This window comes from Nicotiana tomentosiformis, chromosome 1 (assembly GCF_000390325.3).
Source record: "Nicotiana tomentosiformis chromosome 1, ASM39032v3, whole genome shotgun sequence".
NCBI classification, from domain to species: domain Eukaryota; kingdom Viridiplantae; phylum Streptophyta; class Magnoliopsida; order Solanales; family Solanaceae; genus Nicotiana; species Nicotiana tomentosiformis.
The window spans coordinates 73,662,905-73,685,157 of record NC_090812.1 but is presented as its reverse complement, the minus strand read 5'-3'; the positions used below and the strand labels follow the sequence as shown (position 1 = coordinate 73,685,157).

General features: G+C 34.5%; 2 protein-coding genes across 2 annotated transcripts; both read left to right on the top strand.

Annotated features, from left to right (window-relative positions):
• Window positions 1-1,507: 1,507 nt before the first annotated feature.
• Window positions 1,508-4,183, top strand: LOC104087794 (protein JINGUBANG-like). Its single transcript, XM_033653869.2, has 2 exons — window positions 1,508-2,677; window positions 3,153-4,183. Exons 1-2 carry the CDS (start codon window positions 1,682-1,684, stop codon window positions 3,570-3,572), a joined length of 1,416 nt encoding a protein of 471 aa, XP_033509760.1. The 5' UTR covers window positions 1,508-1,681; the 3' UTR covers window positions 3,573-4,183.
• A 4,414-nt stretch (window positions 4,184-8,597) lies between these two features.
• LOC104087795 (extra-large guanine nucleotide-binding protein 1-like) lies at window positions 8,598-13,952 on the top strand. Its single transcript, XM_009592354.4, has 8 exons — window positions 8,598-10,390; window positions 10,487-10,624; window positions 10,713-10,817; window positions 10,911-11,096; window positions 11,552-11,726; window positions 12,274-12,515; window positions 12,626-12,789; window positions 13,193-13,952. The coding sequence occupies exons 1-8, from the start codon at window positions 9,272-9,274 to the stop codon at window positions 13,785-13,787; spliced, it is 2,724 nt and encodes a 907-aa protein (XP_009590649.1). The 5' UTR covers window positions 8,598-9,271; the 3' UTR covers window positions 13,788-13,952.
• Window positions 13,953-22,253: the final 8,301 nt, after the last annotated feature.

Genomic DNA, 22,253 nt, shown 5'->3' with positions numbered 1-22,253 from the left:
GAAGAAACTTTAAGGAACAAATTGTTATTTTTTTCACTTTTGTCAAGTTCTGCATGCCCAACCGTCTTCTAAGACTATGAAAACACGTTTACAAACAAGCACTTCTCTCTGTGTTTTAGTTTACCAGTCTATTGTCAAGCAAGCGTGTATATATATTTAGAACGTAAAGTAAACTATATGAAAAAGAAAGATTAAGAACAATGAGTAATTTTTATTGCCTTGATAATTCCCAGTGCCCACGTTTTGGTTTTGCTTAATAAATGTTTCATGCATCTTAATTAAGATTTTCACACTAGCTTATATAGAAAAGATTTACTAATCGCAAATCCTTTCTTTAGCAGCCTGGCTACTAGGATATTTTAAATACAACAAAAGTATTAGTAACGAGGCAAACGCGAGTTAAACAATATTGTAGTCAATAGAATACATTTCTTCTGCTCCAATTAACTATATTACTTGTTTTCATGTGAAACATTTCGAGATATTTGAGATTGTCTCATTTCCGTATAACTTTCAAGCAGTCAAAGTCATCAAACTCTCCTATTTTTTGGACTTCGAATTTAATGTTTTCCCATTGATCAAATTATTCGACCCTTACTTCAACATTTTAAATCACTCATTAATATAATATATAATATATAATTACTATCATATTTACATTTAAATTTATTTTCCAAGCAAATATTGTCACATAAAATGAAAGTAGCTAGATATGTGCATTTGAGTTTAGACAGATCACAGTCTTTAATTACGCGTAATTAAACGACTATTAACTTCATCTTAATAAATGAGAACTAAACAAATTAATACACATAACCTAATATTAGGCCACAATTCTTTTGACAACGTCAAAGTCAAATACCTGTATTCCCATTCTCCCATATAGAAAAAACATTTCGAAAATAACTTGGTTGTTTTACTTTTAAAGTTCAACTGTTTAAACCCTTATCCTCCACGTTTGCCCTTCTAGAATTCAACGTTTCCTTAACAAGAAGTCAAGAACCCCATCTCGTTTAAACTAAACCATCAAAGAGCCAAAAAAACACCTGATTGAGATTCTTTACAAATTTCTGTTATATACACGGACAACTTAATAATTTTTTCAGATTATCAGGCTTTTTAGTTTATCAATCAGTACACATGCAATTACCTTTTGAATAATTTTTATGGAAAATATATATTTTTAGCCGCTCACAAAAATAATAGTCAAAAATATATATATATATATATATATATATATACAAAAATATATTTATTTTATATAGTTTAAAGATATTTTTTTCCCTCAGTGTACGGACTTTAGTGGTTTGCTTACCGGTTCATCTAGTTTCCCGTTGCCTACAATCTACTTGTAAAAAGTATCTTTCGGCTTCTTCGTAAACCTCACGTATCATACTCCCACGTGTCTCTTTACCGTTCCCCCTACTACCTATACTACCCCGTACCCTAAACCAACCACCCAACCCCACAGCTTTATATATCTATCATCACCCCCCTTCCATTATTTGTATACGATCTTCTCATCTTTCCATTATTCTTTCTCACTATTCACAAAAGCTTTACATTTATTCGACCTTACAAACCAAAACATTCACTCCTAAAATTTTCAACTTCACAAACACACATACCAATTATCTCATACATCTTCATTTTCCTTTTTTAAATTTTCTCTTGTTCTAAAATGGCAAGAAAAAAGAATAGTATGGGAGCGATGTTGCTAGAGAAAGAAAGCTTTAGAAGAACAAAATTCGGAACCCTTTTGTATTCCGATCCAATTAGTGACCCTGAAGAAAGCAATAGCAATTCAGCTCGCAGCAGCAATGCTTCTTCTGCTCCAAGTCCACCTAGAACGTCGTCGTTTTACACCACAACTACTATAACAAACTCCCCTAATTATTTTATGTCTCCTTGGAATCAATCCGCTTCCCCTTATGTTAAATCCCCATGGATTCACCAGCCATTTCTTGATTCCTCAGAAGAATCATCAGAAATCAGCGATTGTAAAAATGGTCTAATTGGCTCACTCGTACGAGAAGGAGGACACATATATTCATTAGCTGCATCTGGAGATTTGTTATACACAGGTTCAGATAGCAAAAATATTAGAGTATGGAAAAATTTAAAGGAATATTCTGGGTTCAAGTCTCACAGCGGATTAGTAAAAACCATTGTTGTTTACGGAGATAAAATATTTACCGGCCATCAGGATGGTAAAATTCGGGTTTGGAAATTTATGGGTAAAAAAAGGAAGGCGTACAAGCGAGTTGGTAGTTTACCTACCATTAGAGATTATTTAAAAAGTTCAATTAATCCCAAGGCGTATGTTGAAGTTAGACGAAATAGGAATGTTCCGTGGATTAAGCATTTTGATGCTGTTTCTAGTTTGAGTTTGGATAAAGAAAGAGGGTTGCTTTATTCTGGATCTTGGGATAAAACACTCAAAGTTTGGAGATTATCGGATTCGAAATGTCTGGAATCTATTACTGCTCACCACGATGCGATTAATTCTGTGATCGTTGGATTTGATGGATTGGTTTTTACTGGCTCAGCAGATGGGACAGTAAAAGCTTGGAGAAGAGAATTGGTCGGTAATAGTGCAAAACATGTTCTTGTGGAAACACTGCTGAAACAAGACAATGCTGTGACTTCACTGGCCGTAAATGCTGTGGCAGCCACGGTAAGAGCACACTTTTAATTATAGTATTATTATATTTTTTTATGAGCAAGTACTCCCTCGCTTTCGAAAAGATAGTCACTCTTTCCTTTTTAATCTTTTTCAAAAAAAATTATTATTTCAATATTTTTTTAATAAATAGTATTTATAGTTACACAAATGATAGGTCAGGTTTCAAATCGGCACACAAATACTATGACTTATTTAAGATCACATATATAAAAAGACTTCTTCGTTTTATTAAAGTTTGTGCAAAGTCTTAGTAACAGAATTTTTTTGAAATGGATGGTGTATTAATTTATCAATATATGGTGGTATAAAATTTAGTGTTGGTTTTTAAACTTCAGACCGCTGGTCTAATTTTAAAGACCTGACCAATTTTCTAATATAATATCATATTGAATTGGGTTATATCTTAAAATATAAGGTGTTTAAAACAATATATTTCTAATCATTTAATTATATTATGTCTCAATAGATATATGCCGGCTCATCCGACGGACTAGTAAATTTCTGGGAGCGACAGAAGCATTTCTTAGAGTATGGAGGTGCGTTGCGGGGTCATAAATTAGCGGTATTATGCGTGGCTGTTGCTGGTAATCTGGTATTGAGTGGATCGGCTGACAAGAGCATATGCGTGTGGAGAAGGGAAGAAGGTGGTGTTGTCCATAGTTGTTTAACAGTATTGACAGGACACAATGGCCCAGTGAAGTGCTTAACCGTTGAAGATGATCAAAATGACAACGACGACGACGACAAAAACGATGATAGCGAAGATGAAGCTGTGGTGAAGAACAAAAGTGACCAATATTGGACAGTGTATAGTGGGAGTTTGGACAAGTCTGTTAAGGTTTGGAGATTATCCGAGCAGGGATTCAATGCCTATGAGGATATGTGAAATTGCTAGTGCTCGTATCATCGTTTACACTTTAGTAGTATCGCGTTCAATTTTCACTGTTTTCTTTCTTCTAGTAGAAAAGGATGCACGTGAAATATAATCGTGGATGGTGTGTGGTTTGAACGCGCCGCCGAGTAGGAGGCTGAGAAGCTAGCGGTTGTGGATTGCCGTGTGGGGTTGGACATTACTGATATTTAGGACTTGGTCGTTAAGGTAACAGCAGTGGAAAAGGACCGACATCTTGTGAAAAGCAAGCAGCTTCACACAATGAAGGAGAAAACTGGTTTTTTGTGCCGTTAAAAACCGGCCAAACGGCGGTTCTCTTCGTGGGGGACCAGTGAGCAGAAACTTAACAATGAAGGAACATTAGTATGAGAAGCAATCACGGACTAACATTACTCAAATAATACAAAACATACTGAAGTTGTACTCTAGTACATATCAGCAAAATGTCTTCATTTGTTTTTTGTTTTTTTCCCTTCTTTTCATTTGCTTGTAAGTTTCCTAAATGATTGTCTTGTAAATTTTAGTTGGGAAGTACTAACAAAGTGTAAATTTGAAAGTTCTGCAGCTCCTTTAAATCAATTGTAACAGATTATGTTAATGTTTAAGATTTTTGTTCTATTTACCTTTTCGGTAATGAACAAACTTTAAACACCTTACATATAACTTAAATTTCGGTAAAGGTGCGTGTATTTATAGGAAGAGCAGAGCCAATAAAGGAGTGATTAGTGAAAGTGTGAAAGGTTGCAGACAAACAAAGTTATAGAGCAATGAACTAATTAATAGAGATGAATTCAGCTTTTCATTTCTTCAGCATATTGGTGTTAACTACCAGTTGAGAAGTCTAGTCATGGACCAAATTGTAGAGTTGGCCGAGCCTAGATTACACTTATTAGCTTTTAAATTTAAAGAAGTGGTAGACAGAAAAAGCAAAGGAATAGTTAAAGATAAAGTAGGTAGCAATGCTGAAAAGAATAAGTCCAAAGTTCTACTTTTCTTGTTCTTTAGAGTAATTAAGTTTAATATGGCCTAGGAGAATATTAATGGTTAATTATGCTACATCAGAAAGTGGATCACTTTATTAGTTTAAAAACGATGGAGTAAAATATTGCTCTACATAGCGTTGTCCCTTGAAAATAAAATTCAACTTGTTTTTCAGAATCCTAAAATATAGTTTTGAGAAAAACGCGATCAAATTTTAAAATTAGTTGGTTAATAAGAAATACAAAGTGATAAATATTTCACAAGAAAGAGTTAAAAGAAAAGAAGAAAGGAAGGATGCTATTTTTTCAATAGCTTTAATTAGCCGGTGAAAAGGGTCGGTGCGCATCATTAAAGGCTTTGATTGGAATGAGCACTTTTACTTCGTTAGTGGATTTAATTCGAAAATCAATCGATAAATTTGGAATGGTGAATGATTTGAAAATAAAAAATTGCACAACCATTTGATAAACTTTTCAAGAAAAGATGTAAAATATAAGAACGAGTCCAATACTTTTGCATAAATAGTTCAGTCTGATTTGTCGGGCCACTGTTGCACATTGGCCCCAAATCTAGCTAACTCAATAGCAGAAAGTCGTAACGTACACCTAATCTAGAGAATTAAGCCAAGCACTCAGTAACATTATTTAATATTATGCAAATTGAAATTGTTGATCTTGTGTTTCTGAATTATTGTAATTCTCCCTCCCTCTAGTTGACATATATTATCTCACATCTATTATGTAAAGATTTTCGAGTAGATTTGTAGCGATCTTGAAAGTTATTTATAACTTAAATGTCTAGGTTCTTTCACATGCTATTAGAGCAAACATGCTAAATTCGTTTCTTTCACATGCTATTAGAGCAAACATGCTAAATTCGTTATTTTACTGCTTCCTCCGGTCAATTTTAATTGATTTTTTGGTGTTTTTCTTGTGGTCCACAATATTTATTTATTTTATATCAAGAAAGAATTATTTATTTTTTCAAAGTTGCCCTTAGAGTAAGAACCTAGGAGTATTTGTTATATATTAAATGAACAAATTAAGGTTAATACAGTTATTTTTATTGTTAATTAATACTAAAAGATGAATTCTTAATATGTGAAAAAATAAAATAAAAATTAATTAAAATAGACCGGAAAGAGTAATAAGTTTTAGTCCCAAAAAACGCACGCATACACACAAAAGTATGTAAGAAACTATGAATATTGAAAGGAGAATGAGAACATTTTTGGTCTTGGGCTTAAATTTGTCCTTCACAAGACCTCTATTTCCTTGTTTCATCTCCAGCTAACTACCAAGGTTTGAAAAGAATCAGACTCCTTTTTGTTTTGGGCTTGAATTGTCCTCGGCTAAGCTCTCCATTTCCTTGTTTGTTTGTTTGGTTTAGTTGGCAATGGCAGCAGTTTAAATATATTTTCAATTCCAACTAACTCTTTTACTTTTCGGTAGGAGAAGGGAAACTGATAAGTATGAGTATTTTTAAATGATACTTAATACGCACTATGTAGTTATTTTCGCACTTTTCTTCCTCTTTTCTTATTACATTTGTTTATTTATTTGGAACTCCTCAGAAGAAAATTTGGACTTGGCTACCGCTATAAATCTACCCTAGCCAGACCGATCTTTATTGTTCATTCGGTATTTGTATTTATAGCTAGACTAGAAAGGAAATCATAGTTAGAAGTTACTAAAACCATAAATTGATTGAGATTGAGAAAAGTTAATTAGTTTGTGTGGAAAAGGTTCCAACTATAGGTTCGAATCATGTGACTTGCTTGTTTTTGTTTGCCAAATTAATTCAAATGGTTGTCCACTTAATCGCTTAAACTAAAAATAACTGTCGAATGTATAATATATGAATAATTTATGTATAACTATATATAATTAGTGTATAATCATTATATATGTGTTAGAAAAAGTAACCATTGAATCTAACCGGCTATTTGTGTAAAAATCTCGAGTTGTTTCTCTAAGTATTGTGCATTAGGCCCAATTCTTTTTGAACTCACAAAATATCCAAGCCCATTGGGTTGGGCTATATCGGAGTTCTAGAAAGGCTTCTATTGTCCAAGTACTCGCATCTGTTTTATTGGGCTTTTTGATTAACACTTTTTGTAAAAATAGCACGGGCTAGCCAGTTTTCGGACGAGAGAAATTCAAAAATAGTCAGATTTACAAGTGATAATTAAAAAATAGCCACAGTTTCAAAAGTAATCGAAATTTAGCCACTTTTTATGTAAAGATAAATCTGAACGAAAATACTGTTCAAAATCCGAAAAATATTCCAGCATAATATACTGGAGTTCCGGTATAATATACTGGAACTCCAACATAATATACTGGAGTTCTAGTATAATATACCAGTCCAGCATAATATGCTGGAAGTTCACATACAGGTACTCCAATCTCCAATATATTATGCTGGAACTTTCCGCGTGTTGGAGTTCCAGCATAATATGCTGGAAGTTCATACACAGATGCACCAATCTCCTGTATATTATGCTGGACCGGTCCGTGTTGAAGCAAAATAGTGGCTATTTTTTAATAACTTTGCAAACGGTGGCTATTTTTGAATTATCAGTCCGAAAACTGACTAGCCCGTGCTATTTTTACTTTTCAGACTGGTAATTGAAAAATAGCTAGCGTTTGCAAAGTCGTTGAAAAATAGTCACTATTTTGCTGCAACACGGAATGTTCCAGTCTAATATATTGGAGATTGATGCACCTGTGTATGAACTTCCAGCATATTATACTGGAACTCCAACACACGAAAAGTTTCAGCATAATATATTGGAGATTGGAGCACCCATATATGAATTTCCAGCATATTATTTTGGACCAGTATATTATGCTGGAACTTCAGTATATTATGTTGGAAGTTCACGTGTAAAAAATTCGAACTCCAGTATATTATGATGAAATATTTTTCGGATTTTGAACAGTGCTTTCGTTTAGATTTATCTTTATATGAAAAGTGGCTAAATTTTGATTACTTTTGAAACTGTGATTATTTTTTATTTACCACTTGTAAATCTGGCTATTTTTGAATTTCACCTACACTTTATGTTTAGGGTATAGTATGTAAACTATTCTTGTAATTTTCGTTTGGCGTAATTCGCACAATGCTCAAAACTTGGACAATATGTTTTCTTTGTGATCAATGCAAACAGTCCCTATGTTTCTTATTAGCTTCATGTAAAACGGATCAAGATAATTTCACCCGACTCAATTTATTTTGAACGGCATAAAATATTATCTCAGTCAAAAAATAACGAAAACGAAGTACTATACCTTAATCTAAGAGTTTAAGAGGTATGATGGAATTAAATTTAAATATTTTAATCATTCTAATTTTATTGAATGTCCTCGATAGAACTTGTAATTAACTCAAGTAAATAAAATGAAAAGAAAGGAACGACTTGGTTCCTAATTAACCGCCAGGTCAACGACGTGGTTGCTGCTTGATCAACATTCAACACTGAAAGATTAACAACTTAATTAATTAAACCATTACTCCCTCTGTCGTGTTTCTCTTTTACATGCCCTTTATGTCGTGTTTCTATTTTACATACCCTTTAAGAAATATTAATTAGGGAAGAAATTAGACTATTCTACCCTTATTTATGTTTTAAGATATAATCTTTTTATTTAATATTTATTCTATTTAGGTGTTATCTCCATATTCAAGAACAATTATTACTAAGGGTAAAAAGAAAAAAAATAATCAATTTTATCTTCATCTTCTAAAATGATAAATAATTTGAGATAACTATTTTTAGTAACCATGATTGTTAATATGAGACGGGGAGTATTTGATTAGTTAAATACAGACTTTAACTCTAGGATAAAAGCCAAAAATAAAGAAGAAAGTCCTTCGCCTAACGTAGGATTACTTCTGATTCCAAACTGCAAGTCTTGTTCACATGATGCTAGGAAACAGCGCCAAATTTTATAAGTCAATTGTCATAAATACCCCTACCCCTCGTTACCCCTATGTCATAATAGAAGTTTTTTGGACTAATTCAAAGTTCAAAATGAGGCAGCCATCAGTCATAGTGATTTTTTAAAGAGAATTTCTTACGACATAGTTTCTTGGAAATGTTTACTAAACGCGTTGATCAAGAAAAAAAAAGGGTGTTGGGAGTTGATGAATTGAGAAGGAGAAATAGTCTTAAGTCTTTCCAAAAAAGAATCAAAGTCTTTTTGGTGGTCTCCAGTCTTGAATTTCTACTGGTAAGACTTGGGTTGTAGCCCACAAACACACCTTATATTTTAATGATTGTAATTTGTATCTCTCACTTTCATTCAGTTTTCATTCTCAAGAACCCAAAAACTTCTTATCAAGAAACAAATTTTGAGGGTTACAATCATCATTTGACACAACTTTTGTGTACCCTTTAATCCTAGGAGATATATCATAGACCAATACTCCTTTTATTGTAATTGTTAGTATTGTATTTTTCACTTGTATTCAGTTTCCATTTCCAAGCTCTTGCCCCCTTTCCCAAAATAGAAAAGAGCAAGAAAGTTCGCATTTTGGCTTTTGGTTATATCAAGAAACAGGTTATTCTGGGGTGTATTCATCAGTTGATTAGAACTGTTGAGTACCCTTTTTTGATAGAAACCTAGGAGTAAAGAAAATCTCTGTCTTTTAATCAAATTCCGCTTGATGGGAGTTTGAGATTAGGATTTAGGACAGATTTAGCAAATATGGCAGCAATCTTGAAAAGTTTTTTCCCTGTTACTTCCTCAAAAAAGGAGGATAAAGATGAAGAATTTGATGTAGATTACTCTTTTGCTGAGGAGTATAGTGGTCCTCCAGTTAGTTATGACATTCCTCAGGTTGTTCCCGTTGATGTAAACCGGATTCCGACTGCCTCAGTCGTTGCCACGGCTACTATGTTAAGTAAAAATTTGTCACTGCCAGTTGTTGAACCAATTGTCAAGAGTGATCACCAATTAGTCAAGAATCAGAAGTCAAAGGAGTCAGATTTAGGCTCTGTGGTAAGTTCTGTGTATGTTGATAATGGGGACTCTACCTTAGAATCGGAATATGTTGAGAATGATCATCCCTATAGAGTATCAGTTGGAATTGAAAGTTCTGGTACCTTAGGATTTTCTGACAGTCATGATCGCTCCCGTGAGCTTTCAGGAAGTTCGGATGTTGAGGATTTGGTAGATGAATGCAATGAAGAAGTAAGATTTGTGAGTCATCCAAACCCTACTGGCATGGAATCCGAGGAACCAACTTTGAGCTCTTCAGATTTTTCCTCAGATTATGGTGATGAAGCTGATGTCAACCAAGGTAGTAGAACAGCTGTTGTAAATTTCCATGAAATTCAATCAAGGGATGTTACTACTTACAGTGATGATGAGGAACCAGGAATGTTTCCCGAAAAGCCATTTGTGAGCAGTGATTCAAACAAATGTTGTCGGTGTCATAAAGGGAGTCGATTCACTGACAAGGAAATATGCTTAGTTTGTGGTGCAAAGTATTGTATCAATTGTGTGTTGAGAGCAATGGGGGCAATGCCTGAAGGAAGAAAGTGTATTACTTGCGTTGGTTATCGTATTAATGAATCAAAACGGGATTCATTAGGCAAATGCTCTACAATGCTTAAGAGGCTGCTAAGTAAATGGCAAATGGATGAGATTGTGAAATTGGAAAAGTCATGTCAATCTAATCAGCTTCCACCCCATCTCGTGATCGTAAATGGTAAACGTCTTTCCCTTAGAGAGTTGGTTGACTTGCAAAGCTGTGAGCATCCACCAAAGAAGTTGAAACCGGGGAAGTACTGGTATGATAAGGTGTCTGGATTCTGGGGAAAGGTGAGTGTTAGATCGTACTCTCCCCCTTTTTTTACATCAAAACATTAATGCTGTTGTTTGCCTGATAATTGTTTTTTGCTTTGACTAATAAAACAGGAAGGACATAAGCCTTGGCAGATAATTTCTCCCCAACTAAATGTTGGTGATCAAATTAAGAAAGATGCTAGCAAGGGAAACACAAATATTGTGATAAATAATCGGGAAATTACGCAAGTAGAGCTGTTGATGTTGAAGGTTTGATTTCTAAACTAATTCAGTCTTCTGAAATTATGAATGCTCTACTCGTGGTTGGAGTTCTTAGCACGTTGTCAAATCATTTCAGATGGCAGGTATTAACTGTGAAGGAAGCATTTGCTTGTGGCTCAGTGCCGATGGATCCTGCCAAGAAGAGGGTATGAACAATGTGATTGGAAAATTATGGGAAAAGGTTGGTTTTCTATTCATCCATCCATTCACTTCTTTTGACCAGTTTTACCTACTTTTTCCTCGTCTTATCTGATAATCGCGATCTTTTTTACAGACTACACACAAGCTGTTATGTTCTGCTTTGAGATTGCCAACTCCTCCTGTGTCTGCAAATTCATCTGGTGTAGAAGTTGGAAGTGGATTGGATGTAGGTGACTCGCGCAGGGCAGATAACAAAAAGCTGAATAAACTACTTCTTGCTGGTTGTGATCAATCAGGAACAAGTACTATGTTCAAACAGGTAATGTATAGATGGGATGATTCACTTAAAAAGAAACGTTAATTTATCTTTCTTTGGATTCTCAGTTGGCAGTCAACTTAACTGAATCTATGCACAATGCATAGATTGCATTTTCTGGTCTAACACTATTCTCATCTCAGTGAGCTTCTCGGTATCTTAAATATTCATTCAGATTATATAAACTGGTTACTTACAGAGTTGTGCTAGATGACGAGTGGTTACTAATGAAGTCAAAGATTGCAACTGTGGGTTTATTATTACCATTTTGTAGTTTTCTCCTGGCTTATGCTAATAAGAACCAAAGTAATAGATTTGATTTCATCTTTAATTGTAATATTCCAAATGAAGATAGTGTATGTTTTCTGGTTAAATGCATTTATATTACTTCAAATGTATAAAGGTGAATAAATTTAGATAAAATATGTTGATAAGACATGCCTTTGTTTCTATTTCAGGCAAAACTTATATATCACGTTCCTTTCTCAGAAGAAGAGCATCAGAATATTACATACACGATCCAAAGCAATTTGTACAAATATATTGCTATACTCCTCGAAGGGCGTGAAAGATTTGAAGAAGAGTACCGTCTTGAAATGAGGAAAAAACAGTTTGATGAACCTGGCCCTTCAGGTATCAAATTTTATACAGTTTTGTTCCTGACTTCCCGTATGAACTGACCTTTCTATTACCTTTGTCTCTAATTCGTAAGAAATGCCCTTTTGATTAATGGAGTACAATCATTTGTCACACCCATGACAATAATTGCTGCTCTCTTCTGTCACCTGTTTCTCGGAACCCTTCCTTTGTCCATTTAAGCCTGCACTTCTTTTTGTACTATTGTTGAGGAATTGATAAAGTCTGATATATGGAAATCTAAAGATATCGATGACAACGATTTAAAGACTGATGATATGCTGATTTAGTGCTGCTATGGTTATGTTATATACCATTCTGGATTTAGTTCTTTCAGTTCTGAGATACAAATCATTCACATGATTGCACCAAGTGCCACTTTTTTAAAATCACAAAATGGAGTATAAAGAGTTAACTATTCTCATTACCCTGCTGTAAGATTATCGTTCCAATTGAGAAATCGTTTAATCTCACCAAGCATTAATATATTGAACTTAAGAATTGAGTTCTACATCTGGATTCTAAGTGTAATCTTTGCTAACAGTGCTTCCAGACCTGATTGAAGAAGAGAATATCTATTCCATCAGCCCCAGACTGAAAAACTTCTCGGATTGGCTTCTTCAAGCTATGATGTTAGGAAATTTGGAGGTCATTTTTCCTGCTGCCACTCGAGAGTACACAGCTGTAGTTGAGGAGTTGTGGAAACATAAAGCATTTCAAGCCACATATCAGCGGAGGAATGAGCTAGAAACGCTTCCAAGAGTTGCCAATTATTTCTTAGATCATGTAGGTTACTCTTTGTCCTTATTCGCCATTCTCAGTTAGGGATTGATAGAATTATGATTTTGTGTTCTTTTGTCGCCACCTTCAACTTATGAAATGAATGTCCTCGCTAGGCTGTTGAGATTTCAAAGGCAGACTACAACCCTTCTGATATGGATAAGTTATATGCTGAGGGCATTACTTCTTCCAATGGGGTCGCGTGCATGGAGTTTTCCTTCTCTAATCCATCTCAGCATAGCTACATGGAGGCCGTTGATCAGAATTCTTCCTCGATGAGGTCATCTCTCTCTCTCCAAGTTATATCTTTCAATTCCTACCTTATATTGGTAGCTACATCGTAAGGACAATAGGGGAGGTGTTCGCTAAAGATTTGTCATGACTGCCTATTTAATGGGAACAGCTTATTATCACTTGAAAAAATCTGGTAGTTATGTGTATCAGATACATGACACTCATTATATAAACTTTTCAACAGTATTAGATGAGTAATGAGCATACATTCATTTATACTTGAGAGGTTGGTTAAGGACTTCTCCATTTTTCAAGGATTAGCTTCTTGATTCTTGGTTTATCATCAAGCTTTGAGAAGTTAGTTCTACTTTGTTTCATACCCAAAATCTACAATTGTGTTTGAGACTTGAGATGCATTCCATCAACTCATCTTGTTGCAAATTATGCAGGTACCAACTAATAAGAGTGCATGCGAGCTGCGTAGGGAAAAACTGCAAGTGGTTGGAGATGTTTGAAGATGTTGACCTTCTTATCTTTTGCGTTTCCTTGACGGAGTACACCGAGTATTTGGAGGACTACGATGGAGTTTGCACAAACAAGATGATGGCGAGCAAGAAGCTGTTTGAAAACATCGTCAGTCATCCAGCTTTTGCCCGGAAACATTGCCTCTTACTATTAAACAAGTTTGACATACTGGAAGAAATCATCGAACAGGCTCCACTTTCTGAATGCGAGTGGTTTCAGGAATTCAATCCAGTGATCAGTCGTCATCCCAACAGCAGCACCAGCAACAACAACCCGTCGTTGGCTCAACGTGCTTGTCATTACATAGCCATGAAGTTCAAACGATTATATAGTTCCATTACAGAGCGAAAGTTGTATGTCTCACCGCTAACTGCTTTGGAGGCTGATAGTGTTGATGAAGCTCTTAAATACAGTAGGGAAATTCTGAAGTGGGATGAAGAAAAGCATAAAGTAATGCGCGATTGGACGACAGAGAGTGCTGAGGCTAGCACAACTCTTGATGCCAGCATAACTGCATAGTTTACTATCTATCATTCTTTTGTTGAGTCCACTTTGCCTCTCGGCATTGTACATAGTTTTAGAGGAGGAATTTACTTTTCTCATATGTAGCTAATAAATAAAAATGTAAAAGAGATGAGGTTCCATTCTGCAATTTGCAGATACAATCTCGGCCTTTATTTTTTATCTTCTCTGTACACTGGAATTTAACCCTTTAGGGGTCGTTTGGTATGAGGTATAAGAAGGTATAGTGTTGGTATAAAAATTTAATACCACCTTAATACTTTATTTGGTTAGCAAATCTGGTATAAGTTATCCCGGGATTAAAATTAATACCTGGATAACTTATACCTTGTAGAGAGTGGGTTAATTAGTGCCGGGATAACTTATACCTTCTTTTTAGAAATTATGCAATTGTTATTTTTAATACTAACATACCAAACAGTGGATTAAAAACAATACCAGGATAACTAATCACAGCATAATCCGTATTCAAACCAAACGATCCCTTAGTGTGGTTGGATTATTTTTAACACGTAGAGATATTACCAATTTCTCTTTTTCTTTTTTTATCCCTTTTAAAAGAAAAACAGAATGACCCTAATAAAATGGTGTTCTCATAGCCACTATTAATTTGTTTGTGGATAATCTTTCAAAATCCAAAAAAAAGAAAAAGAAAAAACAGTTGTCACAAAATTTGTTTGTTTAAGTTTTCTCAAGTATTTGTAAAAGCTTTTTAAAAGAAACTTTCTGAAGTAGTTCTAGATATTTTCCAGTTTACTTTATGAACAAATATCTGTTTCCAGAATGTACATTTATTGTTCTTGTTATAGATTAATGTTTAAATGAGATACACCTTCTGAATTACATCTCTCCTAGTATGCATTTGTTTTATACTTATGGCGCACAGTATTTTATGGATTTTTTTGAGAAATTTATAGAAACCATCCGCTTATGTTTTTCAAAAAAAAAAATTCACAAATCAGAGATGAACAGAGGCTGAAATGGGAGATGATGAGTAAACACAGCCAAAATGACAAAAATTTCAAAGATCATATACATTATAAGAACATTTATACATACTTCTATATCTATCGTTCTTGTCATAGATGAACTATGTCTCCTAAAATATATCCCTCCCTTGCATACATTAGTTGATTCACTTAATTTCGAGTATATTTCATGATTTTTTGGAGTAATATATAGAATCCATCTTTTAATGTTTTTCAAAAAAATATGTACAAACTAGAGTGTTTCAAGGGCTGAAGTTTCATGAGCAAACACAACACAGGCTAAATGATAAAAAAAGAATTCTTACAACATATACATAACAAGAACATTTATACATAACTGGTACTAGTATAAAATAAGCTACTACTGTTGATATATACTACAATTAGGTATTAATTAATACATCAAAAATCATGGTTTTAACAAGGAGCAAAACGGTCCATGAGCAAGAACACAGTTGCTTCACACATTGTGTTTTCATTCTTTGTCTCTGCAATTGAAGAAGAAGAAGAAGAATTCTGGCTATTTTTGCTTTCTTCCATTTTGTCCCCTGAGTTTTTCTTCTTCTGGGATTTCAACAAGAATAGGCTTCTGGCTCTGACTTTTTCACTTAGCTTTGTAATTTCACACACACAAGCATCAACTACTGTTGCCATTTTCTTATTTTTGGGCAAAGCTTCTCTCTTTTTCTTTTTCTTTTTCTCTTTGCTTATGTAAGTAATCTTGAAAATATATAAAATTCAGATATGAAATTGAAAAGTGTAAAGGGGTCTACTTATATAGTATGAAATCAGAAGCATTGGTGGGGTAGGGGATGGGCGGTGGGGTTGTACTGGTGGAGTTTAGTGGTGTTAAAAAAATCTATTGGTAGATGCCCCTAGATACACGGATTTAGTATAATCTATTAGAATATTCTCAACTTTTATACCTTATTTTCAGAGTATATGCAATACTTTTATGAATATTCAAAAGCCAGCTAACTGTGCAGATGTGAGTTTCACAAAATATAGACGGTTCTAAGTTGGAATATTGAGGATAGTAAATTAGCAATAAGCATAAAATCAAGTAAAAATTGCGCGGGCTAGCCAGTTTTCGGAACGATAACTGAAAAATAGCAAGCGTTTATAGAGTAATTGAAAAATAGCCACTGTTTTGCTGAAACACGAAAAGTTCCATATGAAAACTTCCAGCATATTATGTTACAACTCCAACACATGAAAAGTTTCAGCATAATATACGCGATTATTAAGCTCTTACATATAAACTTCCAGCATATTATAATGGAACTTCAGCACATTATAAAATTTCAGTATATTATGATGGAAACTAATATGTAAAAAAATTTGAACACTAACATAGTATGCTGTAATATTTTCGGATTTTTAAGAGTATATTTCTTCTGATTTTATCTTTACATGAAAAGTGGCTAAATGTCAATTACTTTTGAAATTGTAACTATTTTTCAATTACCAGTTGTAAATATGGTTATTTCTGATTTTTCCTAAAATCAATCTAACTATGAAGCTTTTTAAATGGATTATGGATTTAAAAAAAAAACAGATTCACTAGTCTCCGCTAATTCTCAATTGAGACATACTAGTTAACTGAATTTTTTTCGAAAAATCGAACCAAATAATATAATTATGGCAAAGATCTGAAATGATAAACATGGAAGAAATTGAGAAATTATAAAGAAGCTGACTAGTTTGTTACGTAGTTTTTTGGCTTAGGACCACAAATGAATTCAAAGTCTTTTGTATTACTACATAGAAAGTTGTAAATAGTTGACAAAACAGTGTTCCATTCTGGCCCAAAGAAACAAAGCATTTCTGCAGGCGCTTCAACCACGTGATTGGTGGGCTTTTAACTTTGTTTTTAATTCCTTTATCTTTTTTTAATTGAATCTAATTTTGTTAGTATAATTCTGAAACACAAGAAAACGGATAGAATCTTAAAAGATACTGGGAATTTTCCCACCCAATTAGCCAATGCTACGCGTATTAGGTTACATTAAATGATGTAACGGATGAAAGTCATTTTTATTTACTTTGTTTCACATGTTAATTTGATGCCGGTGGACTAATCTGCGAGTAAAATTCACATTCCCCTTAACCTTTAAGTCTCGAAAAAGGGTACCCCTCCACCTTTTTAATGGAAACAATAACCCCTTATACAATATTTTCTTGTGAGACTAAAAATTTTAATACAAAGAAAAGAGTATTATTGTTCTTTTTTCTCTTAAAGATCTCTTTTGATACAAAGTCCTAGAAAACACCCGAGCAAAATTCCAAAAGCATAATAGTCACCTCGGTCACCGTCCCTTTCTTTTACCCATTTAAATGGCTTCTTAAATCTTAATTGGTTTACGTGCTCAGGGAAGTGATTTTGGTCAAACACAATAAAATTCCTTGTCAAAGAAATTTTGGTCAAATTAAAGTTTCTTATCAACCTACTTAGCACCTGCCTTTGCTCGGTTGATAAGCTTTAGCCAATCTCAAAGGTTCAATAATAAACAATAGAAGAGAACAATCTAATAATTGTTATGAATATATTATATTATGTATGTTCATTTAGTACTCCGTTGTAAATAAACTTTCTGAAGAAGTTTATTCATATGAGACTCCGCCATAAATATATTTATCTATTTAGTACTCTATTGAAAATAAGCCTCCTGAAGAAACTTATCCTTTCGGTACTCCGTTATGGATATATATTACCCATGATAGAAGATTATCTATATCTGGCACAACAGCTTACACAGCAGCTTGCAGCAGCAGCTTACAAGCAGCTTGCAGTAGCAGTTTACACAGCAGCTTGTAGTAGTAGCTTACACAACAGCTTTCTTTCTTATATAAATAGAGGAGAATTCAGTTCATTATGTACAGAAGTTTGAAATTTGAATAATATATTAGTTTCTCTCTATACTTGTCTTTACTTTACACTCTTTATTTTATAACACGTTATCAGCACGAGACTCTGCCATCTCGAGAAAATACTTTGAAACTATCAGAGGTACGAACTTTCTTTTTCTAAATAATGTCAAATCTTTCTAAACTTGAGTTTGTAGCCCTGGATATATCGGGCAAAAGCTACATGTCTTGGGAGGTTGATGCCGAAATTCATCTTGATGCGATGGGTCTGGCAGACACCATCAAAGATAAAAATCAGGCATCAAACCAAGATCGTGCCAAAGCAATGATATTCCTACGCCATCACCTTGATGGGGGCCTAAAAATAGAATATCTTACTATTAAAGATCCAGTCATATTGTGAAGTAATTTGAAAGATAGATATGACCACCTGAAGATGGTCGTTCTTCCACAGGCACGTTATGATTGGACTCATCTAAGGTTACAAGATTTTAAATCTATCAGTGAGTATAATTCTGCTATGTTCAGAATTATTTCCCAATTGAAACTATGTGGTGATAATATTACTGATCATGATATGTTGGAGAAAACTTTCACCACTTTTCATACCTCGAATATGCTCCTGCAGCAACAATATCGAGAGATGGGATTCAAAAAGTATTCTGAACTTATCTCACATCTTCTTGTAGCCGAGCAATATAATGGGCTATTAATGAAAAACCATGAAAGCCGACCTACTGGTTCTTGTCCATTCCCTGAAGTGAATGAGACAAACTTCCACCAAGCTAAACGTGGAAGAGGACGTGGCCCCAGTCGTGGTCATGGCCGTGGTTGGGGAGGAAACTCTAATCGTGGTAATAATAATGCTCCAAAGAACCCTCCTCACCACTAGCAGTGGAAAAGGAAGGAACAAAAGCATGAAGCGGTGCAAGCAGCAAAGCCAGAAAATGCATGCTATAGATGTGGAAAAAAAGGGCACTAGTCACGTACATGCCGTAGCCAAAGCACCTGGTTGAGCTATATCAAGCTTCCCTGAAGAAGACAGAGAAAAATGCTGAAGCAAATTTTATTTCTGAAGATAATTTAGACTTCATGCATTTGGATGTAGCTGATTACTTTGCACTCCCAGAAGGAGAAACAAGTCATGTGATCGGTAGTGAATCTGTAGAGATGTAAATATTTTAATTTTTGTTATTTGTAGTAGATAATATAGTTATGTAATTGTTGTACATAAATAAAAGTTATAATGTTTACTATCATATTTATTTTGTTTATGTCATTTTGAAAAATATGGATAATCCTCAAATTATGTTTGGATCAAAGACCAATCATGAAGATATTTGTGTAGTTGATAGTGGAACAACTCATGCCATATTCAAAGATCAGAAATACTTTTCTTATTTGCATAAGGAAAAAGCAAATATTTCTACAATTTCTGGTAATATAAGTTTGATTGAAGGCTCCGGAAGAGCTATTGTATTTCTGTCTAAGGGAACAAAATTTATTATCGACAATGCATTGTACTCCTCCAAGTCCCGAAGAAACTTGTTGAATTTTATAGATATCCGCCGAAATGGGTATCATGTTGAGACAATAGATGAAATGAATGTGGAATATCTTTGTATTACAAAGAATATTTCTGGCCAGAAATGCATTGTAGAAAAGTTACCAACTTTATCTTCTGGCTTATACTATTCAAAGATTAGTACAGTTGAAGCACACTCTATCGTAAACCAGAAGTTTACTGATTCAAATACTTTTGTGCTTTGGCATGGCCGTTTGGGCCATCCTGGATCAATAATGATGAGACGAATTACTGAAAATTCGAGTGGGCATCCATTAAAGAACCTGAAGATTCTTACAAATAATGAATTTTCTTGTGATGCTTGTTATCAAGGCAAAATGATCACTAGACCATCACCAATGAAGGTTGGCATTGAGTCCCTACCTTCTTAAAACGTATACATGGGGATATATGTGGACCTATTCACCTACCAAGTAGGTTGTTTAGATATTTTATGGTCCTAATAGATGCATCTTCAAGGTGGTCTCATGTGTGCCTATTATCATCTCGCAACCTGGCATTTGCAAAGTTATTAGCCCAAATAATTCGATTAAGGGCACAATTCCCAGATTATCCTATAAAGGCTATTCGCCTTGATAATGCTGGAGAATTCTCATCTCAAGCTTTTGATGATTATTGTCTATCAGTTGGGATAAAAGTTGAACATCCGGTAGCTTATGTTCATACTCAAAATGGCCTTGCAGAGTCATTTATTAAACGACTGCAATTGATAGCAAGACCACTACTTATGAAAATAAAATTGCCCACTACTATTTGGGGCCATGCTATCTTGCACGCAACATCACTTATCCGTCTCAGACCAACACATTATAATAAATATTCTCCGTCACAATTAGTTTTTGATCATGAACCAAATATTGCCCATCTACGAATTTTTGGATGTGCTGTTTATGTGCCAGTAGCACCACCGCAGCGCAATAAGATGGGCCCCCAAAGAAGGTTAGGAATATATATTGGGTTTAAATCATCCTCTATTATTCGCTATCTTGAACCATTGACGAGAGATTTATTTACTGCTCGATTTGCAGATTGTCGATTTGATGAAACAAATTTCCCACAATTAGGGGGAGAGAAAAAGGAAATCAAAAGAAAAATTGTGTGAAAAGTTTCATCATTATCTCACTTTGATCCACGTACCCCTATATGTAATCAGGAGGTCCAGAAGATCATCAATTTACAGAATATAGCAAATCAAATGTCAGACGTATTTACTGATTTTAAAAGGATAATTAAGTCACATATCCCTGCAGAGAATATGCCTATTCGAATTGATGTCCCAGCAGGACCATCTATTAGCATGAGAGCTAGTGAACCTAAAGCACGCCTGAAGCGTGGTAGGCCTATGGGTTCTAAGGATCGAAATCCTAGAAAAATAAAATCGACAAATGATCAAAATAATATTATGAAGGGATCTCCTGAAGAGACCCAAGATCTGATTAGTTATAAGATTCCTGAAGAAATCAATAAACCCGAGACTCAAGTAAGCGAAGAACTTTTAATAAGTTTTACTGGTGATGAGATTAATTTAAATCGATCTGAAATATCGGTGGATAATATTTTTGCATATAATGTTGCACTTAACATTATACAAGATAGTGAGGATTTTGAACCCCGATCTGTCGAAGAATGTCAACAAAGATCTGATTGGCCAAAATGGCAAGGGGCAATTCAATCAGAATTGAACGCACTTGCTAAAAGAGAGGTCTTTGGACTAGTAGTCCAAACACCTGCTGGTATAAAATCAGTTGGTCATAAATGAGTTTTTGTGCGAAAAAGGAATGAGCAAAATGAAGTTGAAAGATACAAGGCTCGCCTTGTCGCACAAGGATTCTCACAACGACCTGGAGTCGATTATGAAGAAATATATTCACCCGTTATGGATGCCATAACATTTCGATATCTCATCAGTTTAGCCTTACGTGAAAGGCTTGAAATACATATGATGGATGTGGTTACAGCTTATCTGTACGGGTCACTTGATAATGAGATTTACATGAAAATCCCTGAAGGATTTAAAATGCCTGAAGCATATTCAAAATCTCGGGATATGTACTCAATGAGATTACAAAGATCTTTGTACGGTTTAAAACAATCTAGGCGCATGTGGTATAATCGCCTCAGTGAATATTTATTGAAAGAGGGTTACATAAATGATGTTATTTGTCCATGTATTTTTATAAAGAAAATGGTGTTAGAATTTGTTATACTTGCTGTTTATATTGATGACATAAATCTTGTTGGAACTCCAGAAGAGCTCCAAAAGGCAATTGAATATCTTAAGAAAGAATTTGAGACGAAAGATCTTGGAAAGACAAAACTTTGTCTTGGACTGCAAATTGAATATTTAGCAAATGGGATCTTTATGCATCAATCTGCCTATACAGAAAGGGTCTTAAAACGCTTTTACATGGACAAAGCGCACCCATTGAGTACACCAGTGGTTGTTCGATCACTTGAAGTGAATAAGGACCCGTTCCGACCTCCAAAAGAGGATGAGGAACTCCTGGGTCCTGAAACACCCTATCTCAGTGCAATTGGTGCACTTATGTATCTTGCTAATACTACAAGGCCTGACATAGCATTTTCTGTTAATTTACTAGCAAGATATAGCTCTTCTCCTACACGGAGATATTGGAACGGGATTAAGCATATATTGCGATATTTAAAGGGAACTCTTGATATGAGTTTGTTTTATGCTAACAAAGATAGTGCAGATCTTGTTGGCTATGCAGATGCAGGTTATTTATCTGATCCCCATAAAGCTAGATCTCAGACCGGGTACGTATTTATATGTGGAAGTACTATCATATCATGGCGCTCCACAAAATAATCTATTGTTGCTACTTCTTCAAATCATGCTGAAAAAAGAGCCATTCATGAAGCAAGTAGGGAATGCGTATGGTTGAGATCAATAATTCATTTTATTCGAGAAAAATATGATTTGGAATGTGAGAAAAGACCCACAATTTTATACGAAGATAATGTTGCATGCATAGCCCAATTGAAGGGAGGATTTATAAA